The 18,666-nt window shown below is 37.3% G+C and overlaps 1 protein-coding gene across 1 annotated transcript in view; it reads left to right on the top strand.

Moving 5' to 3' along the window:
- Positions 1-18,666, top strand: part of LOC144656671 (intermembrane lipid transfer protein VPS13D-like) — a 138,296-nt gene that overhangs the window by 14,019 nt on the left and 105,611 nt on the right. The window contains exons 15-29 of the mRNA XM_078516914.1: positions 158-247; positions 754-853; positions 2,114-2,246; positions 2,361-2,498; positions 3,020-3,110; positions 6,041-6,164; positions 6,622-6,709; positions 7,167-7,291; positions 7,932-8,138; positions 8,926-9,177; positions 11,050-11,186; positions 12,028-13,367; positions 13,871-14,618; positions 16,593-16,797; positions 18,017-18,239. Of these exons, the coding sequence (XP_078373040.1) occupies positions 158-247; positions 754-853; positions 2,114-2,246; positions 2,361-2,498; positions 3,020-3,110; positions 6,041-6,164; positions 6,622-6,709; positions 7,167-7,291; positions 7,932-8,138; positions 8,926-9,177; positions 11,050-11,186; positions 12,028-13,367; positions 13,871-14,618; positions 16,593-16,797; positions 18,017-18,239 (4,001 nt within the window). The remainder of the gene's footprint in view (positions 1-157; positions 248-753; positions 854-2,113; positions 2,247-2,360; positions 2,499-3,019; positions 3,111-6,040; positions 6,165-6,621; positions 6,710-7,166; positions 7,292-7,931; positions 8,139-8,925; positions 9,178-11,049; positions 11,187-12,027; positions 13,368-13,870; positions 14,619-16,592; positions 16,798-18,016; positions 18,240-18,666) is intronic.

The raw sequence follows: 18,666 nt of genomic DNA, 5'->3' as shown, positions 1-18,666 counted from the left end.
TTTTTTGTCATGATGACAAGAAATGTGTCTCATTGTAGGACTATTTCTGTCTAGAAAAGAATATTCTTTTTTCAAAATACCTAACTAACCATTCATTTGAACCGAATTATTGAAAGGCAAATGATGAGTTTGCAATACTTTGTGGTATGTGTTATAGGGCCAGTCAAAGAAATGGGATATTCATCTGGACATTTCTGCACCAAGATTTCTTGTTCCAGAGAGTTTTCAGGACAGGAAGGCTTCAGTGGTGAGTTAAACTTCTTTCGTCAATTACAAAACTAACTTATTGTGCCGTGCTGGTAAATTTGAAAGGTGACACTATCTTTAGTGTCCATATACATCAATGAGACAGATGATTTTTACAAATCCTTAGCAACTGATTTAGGGTGTTTTTCTGTTCACTGTACATGTGTCTTGTATCTGATCTGTTCACTGTACAATTGCATCTTGTACCTGATCTGTTCACTGTACATGTAGAGAGAACATCTAATACAAACATATTTTGACTGTCCCATCAGCTACAGCCTCAAAAATTTATGCTATTTATTTGCTCCCTTGTCAACCACTTGTTGTACATTATCTTACCACTTGTTTTCGATCTTGACAATCTATTAAATTCTTTAAAAGATAAATTATATGTAATAAAGGAATTTATCTGTGAGTTTTAAAAGAATGATCTTTTCCATATCTGCGCAAATCAGAATAAAGTTAGATCATTATTCTGAAGTGTGATTTGTTGTTTTTGTTTGTTAGGTTTTGATAGACTTTGGGCATTTAAGTTTTGCAAACACCCAAGCCCTAAACAGAAAGAAGACCATTTCAGAAGGTCAGGACTCAAAAACAGAAATGGAAGGTAAAAACATAGTACAAAGTTACTATCAATGTTACTTTATTTTACCCGTTTCTCTAGTCTTAATTACTGCGTTAGTAATACTGTGGGGCATTCTTTAACCCTAAAGGAAGGACAGAGAAGAACTGCTCCTGTGTGGTTGAACTACATATAATAATATTAATATGTGAGACACACAAAAAAGTACAACAAGGAATTACCGCTACTTGAAAATCCGATGAAGGTGCTGGTAACAATTGGAAATCCACTAATAGTGGCCTGGCCCTACTAAAACACACTGTCTTTGTCATAAAAAAAATATATTAAAAATTAGTGTGGCTTTGGGCAGGTAGAAATGAAGTGGCCAAAATTTAAACTTGAAAAGGCAGGCCGACGTTTTCAAGTTTGACAGTGTCAATTGGAAGAAAATCACCAAAAAACCATTAATTTCGTTTTTCTCATCTTGGAGAATCGGTTTATTTCTTCTTTTTATTGTTCAAGGGTTATTTTGTAAGTCCACCCTCACAGTTCTAGCAAACTTTACACAAAATACTTGTGCGTGAATTATTGTTCTTGAGTCAGTTACCACAACCTCCATTTACATTGAAAATCGACTTCCCTTCAGTGGAACTAAACTCATTCTTTCTTGATTATTGACATCATATCATGTGAATCACTTAATTTTTTTTTGAATCGCAAAATTAACATGTCCCTAAACATTTCATGTAATAAGGTAACTTCTAACGTGTGGTATAATCCAGCCACAAAACAGCAACAGCCCGGGGGGGGGGGGGGACTCCGATATGAAAGTGACGGGGATGCTGGTCGTCTCGCTTATGGGTATAAATTTCGGACTTTGGGTCTCACTTAGGGTGTTCTGGGGAAAATGGCAATATTTTTAGCCATCAGGGTCTCGTTTAGGGTTGCACGTGAAGAAATATACAAATATAAGTTCTTTTTTCAGAATTTTGGTATCTTTTAGGGGTCTAAAATAGCTTGAGCCACACCCAGATTGGTCTCTTTTAGGGGTTCTTTTCAAAATTTCCGACGAGCATCCCCGTCCCTTTAATATGGGAGTCCTTCCCCCCCCCCGAGCAACAGTTGTATAAATTAAGGCAACAGGTTCCTCAAAACTTAACGACAACACTTCCATTTGATTTCAGTTTGCATCAGTTGAATTAAAATAATAAGATGTCTCTGCATAAGAATTCTGAAAGTTGTCCCAGCTTTTACTGTTGGGTGGTTCCATGTTAGGGTTGAACTTCTTCTTTGCTTACTATACAGATGACTCTTTTGTGACTCCACCCAGCACCCCACCTGCAGAGGAGGAGGAGGAGGTTATGTCAATCACTGATTCAACGGATGCACTTGTTAATGAAATAAGCAGCGAGTCGCTGATTGACAAGATGTATGAGAGGTGGGGAATCTGTCTTTAATGTTTGTGGTTTTCATGTGTATCAGATGTCAGTTTTCTTATTGAAATTGTTTTGTGTTTGGTACTATAAGCCTATTATTCTACTTTGTTTCTAAGGTACACTCTAGATTTGTCAGACATACAAATGATGGTTTGTAATGTAAAGAACAACTGGTCACGAATTGCCAGCAAACCATTCATGACAAGTGATGTTCATGTGGTGGATAAATTCACAATTGCCATCCAGATGGAGAGGTGAGAAGTCTTCTTTGATGCATTTAAAAAATAGAACATGTATTAAAGAACTGTTAGGAGAAATGCAAAGGAAACAGCATCTACTCCTTGACACAATTGTTTTACTGGAAACGCAAATGCGAAAAGAAGGAAAGGATTATGGAAATTGTCTTAATGTTGTATGCTTCATGTAAAATGTAGATAGTGACAGTGCAATCTGCCAAGGCCTAACTAACAGTCAAGCACCCTCGATCGGTTTGTGTTAGTGATACCATTGGCTCTGTAAGTCTAGTCTTGGCAACCACATAATTATTAGTAGATGTCCAGCCATGAACTGCACAGCCCTTTCACAGGTGTTTCAAATTAGGTGACTCCAAAACCAACTAGAAGCAAAATCTAACTAATTGAAGAAAGGGTTCCAGTGCAAAATTTTCTATCATTCTATTTACAGTTTATTGAGTTCGACACAAGATCATTGGCACAATATATAGTTGTATTAATTGTCTATTTATAGGACAAAGTATGTTTGTTACGTTTTGCAGGAGAGTGCTATTTACAGCTGATCCCCAGTATCCTGCAGTGACTCTTTTTGCTAAACTACCCAGCCTGGCACTGCACATCAATGAACACAAGGTAGATGGGCCTAATTAGTTATCCTAATTCTAGTGTATTTGCTTTCCGAAGTTTATATAGCCACGCCAAGTACTATAACCTGGCTTGGGATGTACTAGAATACCGTATTTCCTGCGATTGAGCTTGAAGGTTGTCCAAAATACATTTTAACGTTTTTAGCTGTTAAATTTCTGAAGTTCTGAAGGATTCTACAACACAACATTCACTTAGACTCAAGTCAGCAGCTGCTTAAAGCTGAGAATTCTAGTTCAAGCTGTCGAGCAACTTGGAGCAAGTCTAGGCTGTATTCAGAATACAGCCTAGACTTGCTCCAAGTTGCTCGTTAGATTCGCAGTAGACCACTGAATATGGAAACAGAGGGCGTGCGTGGTGGCGGAACAAGGGACTTGTTTCACCTACGGCGCGCTAATTGTGGAATGTGGTGTAAGCGGTGGATTTTTCCACCGGTGATGCCATCGAGAATATGTCGAGATTATTGCGCGCGAACTTACTGGGCACGCTCTGCTCTCCAACTTTGCAGATATGTTCAGGATTGAACGCTAATGAGATGCACGTTCCTCATGACAGGCATCACAAAGTGTCCTTATTAATAAAAATTCAGCAAAACACACCAAATTTTGTCAAATATGAAGTAATATGGAAATGTCAAATAACACAGTCAAACACGAAGTACTAGCTCATTAAACAATACCTGCGTTCAATCCTGGACATAAGTGCAACTTTGCGCGCTCTGCTCGCGAGACACGCTTGTGGTTTTACCTCTTGAGAAGTCTTCATTCCTTCTTACATCGGCAGTTAAACCAGTTTGGAATAAACATAATACAAATGTTTTTTGTGTCTGTCCCTTTTAAATCTTACAAAAATTAGAGAGCCATCAAGGGCCATGAGCATGATTTCCCACAGAAAAAAGGAAGAAAATCGTAATTTTAACACATGCCATGGCGCACACAACTGCACACGGTGCATGAAACTGATGTCAAAACAATAAAAGAAACCAACTCAATGCAAAAGAAATGATGCAATTTGTTCGCGGCAAAAAGCGTCAGCTAGAATTGATTTCCTGCAAGTGACACAAGTTGCTCATTCCAAGCTGTTCCTTGATTTAGTGTGTCATTCAGGAGAAACCAGCTCAGTTTTTAGGTGGCCTAATTATTGTCAATAATAATATTGTCTATGCGGATTAGTAACTTTAAACGCGTTCCCGCACCCTGCCCATTTTCTCTTTGACTTGGTACCCTTTGACCACGCACTTAATAACAAGTGTAACTTCTGTTGCTTTAACCCCGGCTTTATCCGTTTCTTCAGATATGCTGGAGAGTTGTCCTTGGGATGCCCAAGTACCCTGCATGTCGATAACAATCAATGACAATTAATGAAAATCGATAGCAATCGATGACAATCGCTGTAATTAAGGAAATTTTATTTGTGACTATGGATTGGTCATCGATTGGCCCATACCAATCGATATCAATTAACTAACCATCATCGATTGATATCGATTAATTGATTGATTTCAACGGTGAAGTCGCAGACATGGTACCCTTTGACCACATACTTAATAACAAGTGTAACGTCCGTTGCTTTATCCCCGGCTTTATCCGTTCCTTCAGATATGCTTGAGAATTGTCCTTGGGATGCCCAGTTTGTACCCCGCATGTCGATAACAATCGATGACAATTGATGAAAATCGATAGCAATCGATGACAATAGCTGTAATTAAGGAAATTTTATTTGTGATTATCGATTGGCCCATACCAATCGATATCAATTAACTAACCATCATCGATTGATATCGATTAATTGATTGATTTCTGATCATCGATTTTGATCGATTGGTCAGGCCGGGATTACCCGAGTAGGAATAAATTCTGCACAGTCACTTGCGCGGTGTTTCAAAGCAATCTTACCTAAGTAACTCTAGGGGGGGGGGGGGGCAAGTCTTAATACAGCCCAACTTCAAATAAACTACACCAAAGGGGTTGGGGTGGCTGTCTATCTGTCTATATTAAAGATAGATATTATGTGAACTCTAGTCCGTTTGGGACCAAGTGAACTACCCATAATGTTAAGGATGTCTGCATTATGAGATGTTCAACTGTACCGGTAAAGGTTACAGACGACAATCTAAAGATGGATCAACTACATGTATTTTCCAAACCATTTCAAGCTCAGACCATTAATTTTACTGGTCTGCATAGTACAGTTGAACTTACATGTACTGTGGGTGTGCATTGTGAATGAATTACTCATCTAGTTGGCTACAACTTAATAGAGTGATTTTATTTAACCCGTGAAACAACATCTAACAATTAGTGCTAAATGATGAAAACTAAACAAAAGAAAACAATAGAATTAGTGTCTAGTAGTATCTATTTGAGTAGTACCTATTTCACGGTTGAAGTAAAATCACTCTATTTGTAAGTGTAGTAGCAGGAGCAGCAGCAGCAGCAGCAGTAAATCTTTATGGGCAGGTTAATGAAGACTGTTTGTGGACTAGTCTAGAATATGAATAGTTTTATGTAAATGAAGCCTATGGCTTTCTTGCAAAAGTCATGTGCTGGAAATAACATAGCATCAGATTATGCTTATATGATAAAATTGTATGCATTTTTGCACTATGCGAGCAACACACCACAAACGTCGCATGTTACAAAGTTGTAAGGTCTAAGAAGGCCTCCTAATCTGGCATATTAATTGTTCTTTTGTATTTTATTGAAATTTGGCAATTCGTATCATGAAACGTAAAGGAAGCATTTCTCGTTTCCTTCAGAATGATTTGCCAAGAAATGTACTTGCCTGTTCCCTGACTAAGACAGGGAATGCTTCAGTTCCTCTTGATGTGCAACTAGACTTTGGCTCCCTGTTGGCCAAAATCAGATGCTACAATATTTGACTGCTACTAACACTCGTATCTTGTATTTCCTGTTTAGCTGCAAACCTTGACAAAGTGTGTCCAACAATTGAATAAGCCAAAAGCTTCCAATCTCACTCCACAAATGCCAAAAGAAAGGATTGGCGCCAGTACTAGTTCTACCCCACTGCCCCAAAACGAAAGTAAGTTATATGTCATAAATGCCTACATGTTTGGAGCAAAACGAAGGGAGTAAAATGTTCGTCTGTTTCCGTAACAACAATTCCCTTAATTAACATTGGCTATTCCCAGTATACCTATTAGTATATCTGCCTTTAGTACAGTACTACCAATAATGACCTAACTACAGGAATTGAGGAGTTGTGGTTATGCAGTTGGCTGGAAAATAATATGTTATATTCAATAGGGTTATTACCTTTGTGCAAAAAACTGTCTTGTCTCAATTCGTTTACTTAGACCCTGTAACACGCTCTTGAAATATACACATGTAACAGCATCGTAGTGTCAGGGAGATTATTTTTAATAACTTCCTATTCTTTGCAAAAAAAAAAAAAACATTTGGTGTCATTGCCCACATTATAGGAATGTTTGTGAAAGTTTTGCAAGGCACATTTAATGGTTATGTTCTTATGTTTTAAGGGATGAACAGCAGTGTGGATGACTTGTACCACAGTCTATACAGCAGCAGTGTCACAATTCCTGAGATGGTTAAGGAATCAACTACCAGGTTATTGAACATGGATGTTTATATTTTGGGAAGCATTCGTGATACAATCAATTTTATTGCACTCTATATAAAAAGCAGTAAAGTGAACTAGAATAACGTTTAGGCATTAGAATGAAGTTAATAAGACACGGTATTTCTTGTGGACTTGTTGGAAAAATGGGAAAGCTATATATGGTATTTTATATGTATGTTTTAGAAACATTTTTATGTTTTTTAAACAAACACGTTTAAAAAACATAGAAACTTCTTGTAATTTGGGAGAGGAGTGTAACTTTGAAGGAAAAAGCCCTGCAAGCAAGATTGTTCTGGGGCCAATTCCAAATGAAAAGCGACATTTTCGAAACTCTTGTCAAATTTTTTGTGTGACGCACAAGGCATTGGGAGACCAGAACGTTATAAATGATAGACAGTTGACAATACATTCCTTGGAAATTATGTTTGGTCGATTATGTTTTAGGAGCTTCAGCAGGTCAGCAGTGGACACCACATTAGAAGATAAAACCAAAGAACTTATGAAGAAGTCCAGGATGCTGCTTGTTGAGTTTAGTATCGACAAGGTTTCTCTCGGTGTTCACAGCATGGGTAAGACTAACTTTTCTCATCTTTCTATTGCCGTATTTACAACAGTTATTTACAAAAACAGATCTGTTATCCAGTCTGAGGAGTCATGTATTCTTAGAAAATATGGCTTGCTTTTTTTGTAAAAATTTTCTCTGGAGAATATTGTTTGGTGAAGTGAAATGGCATTCATTGCAAATACGTTTGGTAAAATTACATGTCGAGGTAGAAGAAAAGAACAGACTTAAGAGCTGTGATAATAGATGTAGTAATATAACCAGATTAAAAACAACAACAAAAACCAAAAAAAAAGCAGTAATGACAGAAATTTTGTTTTCCTAAAATTTGAAAACCAATTTCTTGAACATGTATCTGCCAATCCTGTTAGATGTCGAAAAATAAAAACAGCAATCAATAACGGATAATGTTTGCCTTTTTTGTTTTTGTTCTTTGCATGCATGGCCTTAAAATATTTCACCTTGTATCTCAATTCAACAGAGGAGGAACTTGTAGCCTTCGATTAGCATAGATGTTTCAGACGTTAACTTGCCATAGTCTTAGCTTTTAAGAAAGTCATATGTAATTGAATAGATAGAAATTGTGTTGAGTCTTGAAACTGAATATCGTTTGGTATGAACTTAAATGTTGTTGTTGCATTACATAGGGTGCTTGATCGCTGAACTACAGGTGTTAGAAGTTAAGGCAAACTACATGAAGAGGCCTTATGATTCCACCACATCGTTTGCTGTCCATGGAGTTCATCTTGTTGATGCAATACAGAGCTTTGGGCCTGACTATAAACTGCTGTTTTCTTCATGTAAACCACACCTGTCAAAATTATCAAGTGATACCAATTTTACTCCAACAAGAAGTAAGAAGTTGCAGGGTATACTGGAAATGCTGTAGTTGTTCTCCCTATTTCATTCGTTTGCACCAGTTAGGTCCATAAATTATATGCTGATTTGACAAAAGCTGGCAGCGTGTCAGATATTAAGGTTAACCACACACGTGTATGATTCTGCCCTCCTTATTTGCTAAACTGGGCATCTTAGATATCTTCCAAGTCAATGCATTGCAAATAGCTAAATTTATGTTTTACTATCATAACCAATTATTGCCTCCGATGTTTCTCAATTAGTTTTCTACCAGTAGTCAAATACACAGTTATGACACAAGAATATCCAAGTGTTATCGATCACATCACTTTCGTACAAATCTAAAGCAGTTTACAATACTTTTCCAGGGTCCTAAAATTTGGAATTCTCTACCAGAATCGCTCACTGGTTCGAGTAGCTTCTTTTCTTTTAAGAAAAAAATGATTAAATATCTAATAAAATGAGTCTGAAATTGGCCTAGCTGCACATTCACAGCGAAATTAATAATATATTGCTAACCCGAGGTGGCCTCCCCCATAAGCCTTGTGGTTTCTTGGAGGTCTCCTCGCCCTATCTATTTAAGTTATTTTGTACGTATTAATTTCTAAAGTGGCAAATAAATGATGATGACGATGATGACGATGATTTGTATTCATGTCAGAGTGCACCATAATGATAGTTTGGAGTAGTCATTCTATAACCTTGTTTGTTAATGTTGTACATAAAACCCTATTGTTTACTACCATGTAACTTCGCGTGATGCTATTTATGCTGGCTTTCTAGGCGAGAAATCCTTTACTGAGACGGGAAGGAGTGCGTTTTCCATGGTAGCTGACTTGGTGAGACCAGGTTCCAAGAGAAAGTTACAGGACAGTGATGTTTCATTTTCAAGTGAGACAACAGCCGTTATGGGGGAAGAAGATCTTATCACATTTGAGTACCAGCACTTTGATCCTGATAGCCCTTCTACTAAAAGCTCCAATGGCAATGGTTTGAACCTTGCCAACTTGCAGTTTAACACACTCAATGTGATTGGTATGTTAATTGTAAGATGTGATATCTTTATACATGTCGGATGTTGTGCCATGTCATGCATGTGTTTGCTAGAAATATTATACCACATGTTATTTACAGTTTCAGCAGACATGGCCTGACACATAATTATTTTGATAAATATCTTTGTGTTCAGATAAATGCATGATTTACAAAAACATTTTTTGTACATGTATCTGCAGTAACGGAGTAACTAGAAACAGAGTAACGGGAAAAAATCAGTATGTTAAAAAAAAATGTAAAGTATATAAAATCGATACAAAAAATACTAAAAATGCAAAAATAATTTGAAAAATCATATGTTTAGATTAATTTTATCGATTAAATAACTATTTGTTGAAATACACGACAGCCAGGAATTTTCGTACTTTAAAAAAATGTTACCCGACTGCGTCTCTTTCATTGATATTTTCTCTCGTTTTTTTTTTGTCGTTCACTTTGTTTAACAGCGGAAATAGCCACAGCAGTGAACAACGATGCTCTTTTGCTGTTTTTTTTTTCCTCTTCTTATCACAGGCCTTGTTTGGCTTCGTGCCTGTAAGTGCCATTTGTCTTGTTGATTGCGGAAATATTTGTTTTCTTCTGAAGGCAAAAACTATTCAAATTATTCAAGAGAATGTACTATAAATAAACTGGGATTTTCATGCCATGCCGTCAGCATTACTTTTTTTAATTTAATACTGAAAAGATTGAGGTAAACTATTAAATTTTGACTTTTCATTGGTATTGAAATTGAATTTTTAATTTGACATGAAATAATTTTGTCTGAATTTGGCGCCCACGTCTACTGAAAAATTTACCGTCTCAATTTCATGAAAATAAAATTTAGATCGATTGTGTCTTCGAGATCCAGCTTGGTCACAATCCTTGCCATTTGTTCGGTAAGCCATCTTGCAATGTATAAGTAACACAGAAATGCACAGCAGCTCTCAGGGTTACATTTATAGCGGCTTCCATATGCCAAACAAACAAGACGGATCGAAATTCACCAATCACAGCCCACTAGCTTGACTTTTTGAACTTTGGGCCTCATTTACATGAAATTAACACCGGTATGCATTAGTTTTCATTTGCTCATTTCAAACAGCAGGTCGAACGATGGTTGTAGAAAGATAGCTGTGTACGTACCACAAAAAGCGGGTGTATAGTTAATTATCTGGCATAGTAAAGAGCGAATAGTTCCGCGATCAGTGGTCCCGGTATTAAAAGATGACGTCAAAATCTGCTTACCTTCATTTCCTGAACTGTCCGACAAAATTATGACAGCAGAAAAATCGATTAAGTATACATTCCAAAAAACAATCTTCCCTGCCATTGAAAATGTTGTACTTATCACTGCTGTTAAAGCAAAGTTAAACGACAAAAATCGAGTGCAAGTCTCTTTACTTACCTTGGGCCAGCCATGCTTGCCGATAAAGAGACAATGACGTGACATTTTTATGTAAAAATCCCTTCGCCCGTCGTGTATTTCAACAAAGAGTCATTTTATCAATAAAAATAATCCAAAGGTCTTATTTTTTTTAAAAAAGTTTGGGTTTTGGGTTATTTTTTATTGTTTGTTATATAGAGAGACCAAAATTAGTACAAAACTTTACCTCTGTAATACAGATGCCTCCATAATAAAGACGTTCTTTCCCGTCCCTTTGGTGTCTGTATTGAAGTGGTTTTGACAGTATTTCTAAAATGACATTATGTGATGGAAAGTACAGTTATCAAAAAATGTAATGGGTAAAGTTAATATATTTTGTTCCTGTTTAAGGATAAACTACAAAGTTTAGTCCGGATACCATATTACTTCAGTTGGTGGACTTGTTTTGTTAATTGAACGCAGTTTACGTTTTATTTTGATCGTAGCCAACCAGGAAACTCTGGCAGCATTAGTTCAGTTCTTTAGCACTGCATTCTCGTCTGGTGAATCTGGAGCCAGTTATGGAGACTTGCCAACAGTGCAAGAGCAACCTGTCATGGATTCATACCAACCACAGGCAGAAGTAAGTCACTTGTTATGGCAAATTTTATTTTATTATTTAGACGCGAGTGTTTTACTGGCAAATACATGTAGACCACTGATAGAATTCATACGAAGTTACATCGGAAAAAGCAGAAAATTACAAACATGAAGAACGAAACTTCACATGACTCCAAACAATTTAAGGAGTTTCTTGCAAAGTAGACCAAAGGGCAAGTATTTAAGAACGGCCGACTTTAAGGGGCGAGAACTCTCCATTGAAGCCTCAAATGTAATAAATGTCCCTAAATGTAATAAAGGTCCTAAGTGTAATAAATTTTGGTCCTAAATGTAATAAAGGTCCTAAGTGTAATAAATTTTGGTCCTCAATGTAATAAAGGTCCTAAGTGTAATAACGTTTGGACCTAAATGTAATAAAGGTCCTACGTGTAACAACTTTCGGCCCTAAATGTAATAAAGGTCTGAAGTGTAATAAAGGTTCGGCTTAACATGAAATCATGCACGGTGCTTTCTATACAAAAAGCAAGGAGGTAAAAATGTATCATAGGGGTCCAGATTGTGATTTACTTTCACAACCAGTTCCCACTTGCCTTAAAGCATGTGCCAAAATTTACTTTATGTTGCAAGTCTTATTGGACATGGGCCAACTTTTATGTTCTCGTGGCAAAAAATAAACAGTCTAGGAAATTGTTTTTTCCACTCGAACATAAAATTCAGATCTTAATTCTCACCACTGTGTGATATCCTCTATTTATTTCTCCAGGAAGTAGTGCTTTTATTCTGCTTGTTAGAAAGGTTGTTTGCTACAGGTACTCTATGACGTTTAATTTTTGGCATCTACATTATTTATTGTCGTCTTTCAGGAGCAGTTGTCTGATGTTACAGAGGTTAATGCTTCATTCAAGTCCATCAGTATTCTTGTAATAAGAAGCATCAAGCTTAATGGAGTAAAATCGGTACGAAAAGTAGCAGAAGTGTCTGTTAGCGAAGTTCAACTCAACGCATCTCTTGGAGAAAGTCAGCGTATCGATGGCTCTCTTGGAGGTCTGAGAATTGCGGATCTCACTCCAGAGGGCTCTCTGCATCATTCAGTGTACACATGTGGCAGTTTGTCCAATGGAGATCTGCAAGATGGCCCTAGTGATCGGAGAGCATTTACATTCACACTGCTGATTCCAAAAAAGGGTGGACAATGTCCAAATATTATCGTGGAAGTACCCACTGATAAAGACATGGATACTGCAGAAATTATAAGGAACATTCAGTTAAACGTGCACATGGCCTCTGCTCAGTACACTCACACACACAGGTTTCTGTCTGAACTTTTGCTATCAGCAGGGGATTATGCCGAGTATGCTGCCCAGTTTGGAGAGAGCTTGCGTCAAGCTGCCAGCAATGTGGCCATGGGTCTTGTCAGTAAGAAGAGAGCACTAGCAGAAGGACTTGATTACCTTTCCTCCTCATTTGTAACCACTGGTGGACAAGAGGAAAGGAGTCTTGGAAGTCGTCAAGGAGGCGTATTGTTTGAAAGTGACATTGATGTTCCTCAAGACAGCTGCGACCTTGTTGAGAGTGCTCCTCTTAAACCCAACAGAAGAGTTTACATTTGTATCACAGTGGACTCACCTGTTGTTCAGTTACCAAAGTCATCCTCAAGTACAGAGATGCTTGTTGCTCATTTGGGTAAAATCACTATAAGGAACACGCATTTGATAGAAGTTGTTGAAGAGGAAAGTGACACAGGACACTTTACAGGTGTTGAGCATGACATTGATCGAGTGTTTGTGGAAATAAAGGACATGAGCTTGTACTGTTTGACAATGGACACAGGTCGATCAGGAAGGACTTCATCTCCATCCAATGCAGAATCATTTACTAGCAGAAAGTTCCTCCAATCAGCAAAATCCAGCAGCACGCACATTCTTCACAAAACAGCATTTGAACTCATGATTGATCGTCGATCGGAAGATGTTGGTCAATTGCGTATGTCACTGAACTTGAAAAAGCCAACCATTCACATCTCGGCAAAAGTTGCCACTCCCCTGCAGGTTGAACTGTCTACTCATTCCTACCATCAGTTGCTTGATACCATTGACAACATTGGTGGCAGTAAGGAGACAGTACCTGTTCCTCCTCCTGCCGGAATGCAAACCTCATCTGTTGCTAGTCCTACTTGTCAATCACCAAGCACTCTTTCTCCAAGGTGGGATGATGTTTGCGTGTGTGTGACTGTAATATCCATCTGTGTATGTCCTTATAACCATCATTGATCTGTGATGTATTGTAAGTGAAAATTGATTTGAACGGTAATGCTTATTATATGTATTAGTTGTCCCAATAATTTCTTCAGTTTAGATTGCGGTTGCTCCCAGCTTCATTGTCTTGTTTGTTGTGATTTACATTAAATTTGCTTTTGGTGTGAGATTTTATAGGCTGCTTTGTTCTATATTTCCTTTTCTCTCAATAAGTACAGATATGCATGTACGTCTACAAAAAGAAAGAAATGAAAATATAACTGGATTGGCATTTAAATACAAAACTCAAATCAGATTTAAATCACAGTATGCATTTGCTTGAAAACGTCTGTTTCTGAGTGCTACTTTAAGAAGAAGGAAAGCATCTTACCTTAATGATTAAGGAAATAAATCTTAATTACGTTTAGTTGTTTGTACTTTTGACTCATAAATATCATGTGTTTTTTTTCAGTTTATCAGCATCAAATTTGAAAGCTAGCATTCCAGAAAAGGTCTTGCCAGAGAAGCATGTTTCATTTGTACCAAATGTTACTTTCGGTGAAAATGTTGACCGTGAGATGCCTGATGAATCAACTGCTGATTTCGAAAGTGAATCTGAGGAACCCACTCCAATACAAGCACTTTTTGAAGTGCCACACTTCAGTTTCAAGCTCTGTGGCGAACTCAACAAAGTTGATCATGATTTTGTAGACATAATGTTTTATGACTTTAGTCTTAGCTATGAGCACACCAAGCCAACAGTAACTTTGTTTGATGTCTCCCTTGGTGGTCTTCTTGTTGAAGATCTCCTTCAAGAACCAGAATCTCCCTATCGGCATCTAATTTTTTCTTCGGCTCCACGTCAGTTTCACTTCAGGGAACGCTCCCTCTCTGCTTATCCTTCAAGCCTTTCCTCATCTTGCCCTGTTGTATCAGAAGCTGGGCTTCACTCAAATTTTTCTTCATCTCTGCCACACTGTCTTTCTACTTCTCCCAAGCAGGGGCCTTTTCGTTCATTGGCTCCTTTACGACCTCTGTTGAAGAATCAGAAATTTCCTTCAATGCCCTCTGTTAATGTCTCCACGGACAGTGACTCCTCAATGGAGGACTTGAGAACTTCAAGTACTGCGATTAAAGAAAAGAAAGGGAATAACCTTGTGCACATTAGCGTTCTTTTGGTTGACAAGAAAGATGACGAGTTTACTACCAAGTACAGTTCGGTAGGTGTCCTGTCTGTGAGTAAATGTTTGCATTATTTTCTTTAGCTAGCGAGATGCATAACAGCTCGAACTGATAGCCAATAACTTGCGGTTTGTATCTTGACTAGTAATTGACCTTGTCACGGTTTTTGACGTCATCCTGACATGGTAGGCAACGCTGTCAGAATTTACAGTACAGTGTTTGTATGGGAATCCGTTGGCAAATATTTTTTTTCAAAAATTAATTTCTGGACAACTTATGAATCGTAAAGTAAAGATACATGTACTAGGCAAAATACTTTATTCACCAAAATTGATTTGAAGGATATAGCTGGGCTAGAAAGCGCTCAGTTACATTTTTAGTTTCTATAACTCGATGGAGACACAGACAGTTGTCGTTGACACGGCAATTAACATTCACGGCGCTGAAATAAGCAATGCAAACATAACAACTAAGAATTGTGCCAAATTTTAATGTCACAGCTGACAAAAACCAGGTTAAGACTAAACAAATATTTGCACACTTGGAAACAAGCGAGTAAGATGTTTGCAGAGCCCGTCACACATTCAAAAATAGTCTGTGAAAGAAATTATCGAAGCGGCTGACCTTTCAAAGAAGTATATGAATTGGCACAACTTCATTCCATTCTAGGCTTTGCAGCACTTCAGAACTATTCACAGCTCCTCAACAAAACAAAATATTCATCCAGAATGCCGAGTCAAACTTCTTTTAACAGAAAAATAATGTACTTTCACCTCCAAGGTTCGAGTCGCTCGATCGGCAGCGTCGGTCGTCTGAAACCATTCGGTTAGGTCGATGAGGCGAAATAAAACCACAGTTCTTGACTCCTTCCAGTGCTTGACTTCAGTTTAACCATCGGCTTAGTTATTTCTCATAATTACGTTAACTTTGGAGGCTGTTTTCTTTGTTTGTTTAACCAAAAAACGGTAAATTTTAGCCTTGAAGCAAATGTTGAACAGTTGATTTATTTCTGTTCATCGACTCCCTTACTATGATTGGTTGATTATGTTCATGACGTAAAACCGCGAGGTGAAGAGAATCTGCGTTTTGATGTTAAATAAAGCATTTAATATTGCTTTATGTGCGTTATTTTCTTTGTGCTGTTTTCTAAAAGAAATAGAAAACACGTTTTCCGTGTTTCTATCAAGTTATAGAAACACTCGTGAAAGTTTGGGAGAACTTGAAAAAGCTGTGGAAACACTCGTCTATCGACTCGTGTTCCCACAGCATTTCTCGTTCTCCTATACTTCCACTCGTGTTTCTATAACTCGATAGAAACACGGAACATGTTTTCTATTTCTTAATTCCCACGAAACGCGTCAACTCACTGAACCGGAACGTAAATCTGCAGAGAAAATATAGACAAATGTATGGAAAAATTTAAAACGGAACTGAACGTTTTCTAGCACAGCTACATCAGTCAAATTTGGAGAATCGTTAATATCTTAACTTTACCATTCATAAATTGTGCAGAATTCAATTTGTGAAAAAATTATCGGATTCCCATACAAACACTGTTAATTCTGACGGCATTGCCTCGCCTAACAGTCAATCTTTGTACAAGCTGCAATTTATGATTTTGTTTGTTTTGTGCTAATGATGGCGTCCATGGGATAGAAAATCTTACATGTCATCTTGCTTCGTACCACAGTCGAAGACATACATGTTAAAGTAAACGCTGTTTTGTTGTTGTGTACATTAATTATTTTTCAAAAGGATTAACGTAGATAGTTACAGAAAGATATCCGTTATTTATACACGATGAATAAAGTCTTTTGGGGTTAAAAAAGTAAAATGACATTCAATGGTCTGTGTGACTTGGGTGTTTATGATGATAAAGCTTTTTTTTAAAAAATCACTAAGTACCGAATACATCCTTCATCCTGTAATGGTATATAGCTGTATCAATTTTTTGCGAAGTAGATTTTTTTGCTGAGTAGATCATCATAATTTAAATAACTTATTTTTAACAGGTAAACCGTTTCATAAATGTGGACTTCAACTCACTGGAAGCAAATTTGAATTTACAAACCTGGGTTATCGTCTTAGAGTTTTTTGGAATTGGAGTGCCACAGCAGCCCCCTACCTCCCAACCCTCAAGTCCAAACACCACATCTCCACAGCCTCATCAGTGGAACGAGGCTGTCAATGAAAATCAGCAGCTGAGTCAAATGGAAGGTAGGTAGAGTATTGTCAATGTAGTGTGTGAAATTGCAGCCTCTTTCCATTATGAGGCCTTTAGGTCTTAGTGTAGTGGAGTCTGTGGTATGGCTCAAAGTACATGTACTGTAATACTGAGCTCTGGCTTGAAAATAACAATTATATATTTATGAAAAATAAGTTTGAAATGTAGTTAGGCCCGTTGTTCATAATGCAGTTGAATAAAAGATATAGTTACTGCAATGTTGTTTTATAATCAACACTGTTCCCACTGTTTAGTTAAGTCTTCAAAGCATACTGGTTTGCAGATTCGAGTTTTTTATTTAACGTTTTGTTTATTCCCAGCAAAAGAGGGCTGAGTATTCTAGGTGGGGCAGGATGTGCGCCTTGTAGAGGAGAACTGCAACATAACCAGGGACTAATTTCTTCAGTCGTCTAAGAGCTCCAATTCTAGCGTAGACCTTTTTTAAAACAGCTAGCTGATATGTGTTCCTTAAAAGACAGCTTTTTAATATTGTCAATTTGAACACCAGGAATCTTCAGCGAGATGGTTATTTCGATAGGTAGAGTCGCCTTTATGAAGTTCAGGTCCTTGAGTATAGTTTCCCAGAATCATCGCTTGGGTTTTATTTTGATAAATAGATAAATAATTTGAGGAAAACCACGATGATAGCTTGTCGAGATCTTGATTAAGAGACAGTTCCAAAGCTGTGGTGTTGGAATCTGATGCATATAGACCAAAAGAATACATAAAACTTACTTTTATTCTCCCTCCTTATGATAATCGAGCGTAGCGCGGCCATTTCGGGGCAGAAGCGAGACTTTCCCTGTACAATAGTATATAGGTTTTTGACCAATTAGAGCGTGCGTAGTACCTGAGTTATGTTATAAATTCCAATAGTAAACACAGGACCTTTTCGCCTTTCTTCTTACTGTGGATGATTAATTTCAAGCTTCTTTTTGAGAATTTGTGTATGTTACGAATGATGTTGTATTGAGCATCAAGACAATAGTATTATATGTTCCTAATAGTATTTACACTGTAACAAATATTTTGCCCAAGATGTACAAAGTTGCGTTTATGACAAACACCAGATACACTTTAAAATTAAGCAAACAAAATAATGAAGGAAGAAAGTTCATTGTATGAATGTTCAACAGTAAAGAAGTTGTCAAAATTAAACTCAGTGCAAGGCCTTTGTCATGCTATATACTTGTGCTGTTTATTTGTTCAAAGCTGCAGAACAGATCGAGAATGAAAGCATCAACACGGATGTCAAATTTCAAGTGTCTGCTTTGACTCTGACGTTAAGCAAGACAAGATATCCCATAGCGAAAGTCAAGGCTTTTGTTTTTTTTACACACATCAACATGCAAGATGGAAACTTTGCTGCCAAGGGTAGATTGTCCAGCATGTCTGTGACAGACATGTCTCCACATGGAACTTTGTACAGAGAAAAGTAAGTTTCTTTTTTGCTTATGCTCAAAACATGGACGCTAGAGTAGTGGTAGAGTATCATAATCGTACAAGTAGAGCAGGGTAACTGTATAAAGTATTATAACTGTAATTAAAAATATATGTTAATTTTATGTAAACTATATTATTGTTATTTTAGCATTTTTTTTGTTCCCTTTTTCTTTGTAACTAATTTCATGTAAAGTTTGTGTGTTGTCAATAAAGTTCATTAAAAAAAAAAAAACATGGACGCTACTCAGTGTTTATTTGCTAGATGAGAGTCGGCTCAAGAACAGGTTAGCTTTATTCACATAGATGTTCTCTGGGTTCTGATGGTGAGTGGTCTTTGCTGTTGGATCTGAATCCAATAAAAACACGTCCTTAAAGCAGACACTTCTTTTGAGTAGACACCAAGTTATAGTCCCAGCTAC

Source organism: Oculina patagonica, chromosome 6, assembly GCF_052425735.1.
Source record: "Oculina patagonica isolate OP01 chromosome 6, crgOcupat, whole genome shotgun sequence".
NCBI lineage: Eukaryota > Metazoa > Cnidaria > Anthozoa > Scleractinia > Oculinidae > Oculina > Oculina patagonica.
The sequence above is the reverse complement of the archived record's forward strand: the minus strand, read 5'-3'. Positions and strand labels throughout refer to the sequence as shown.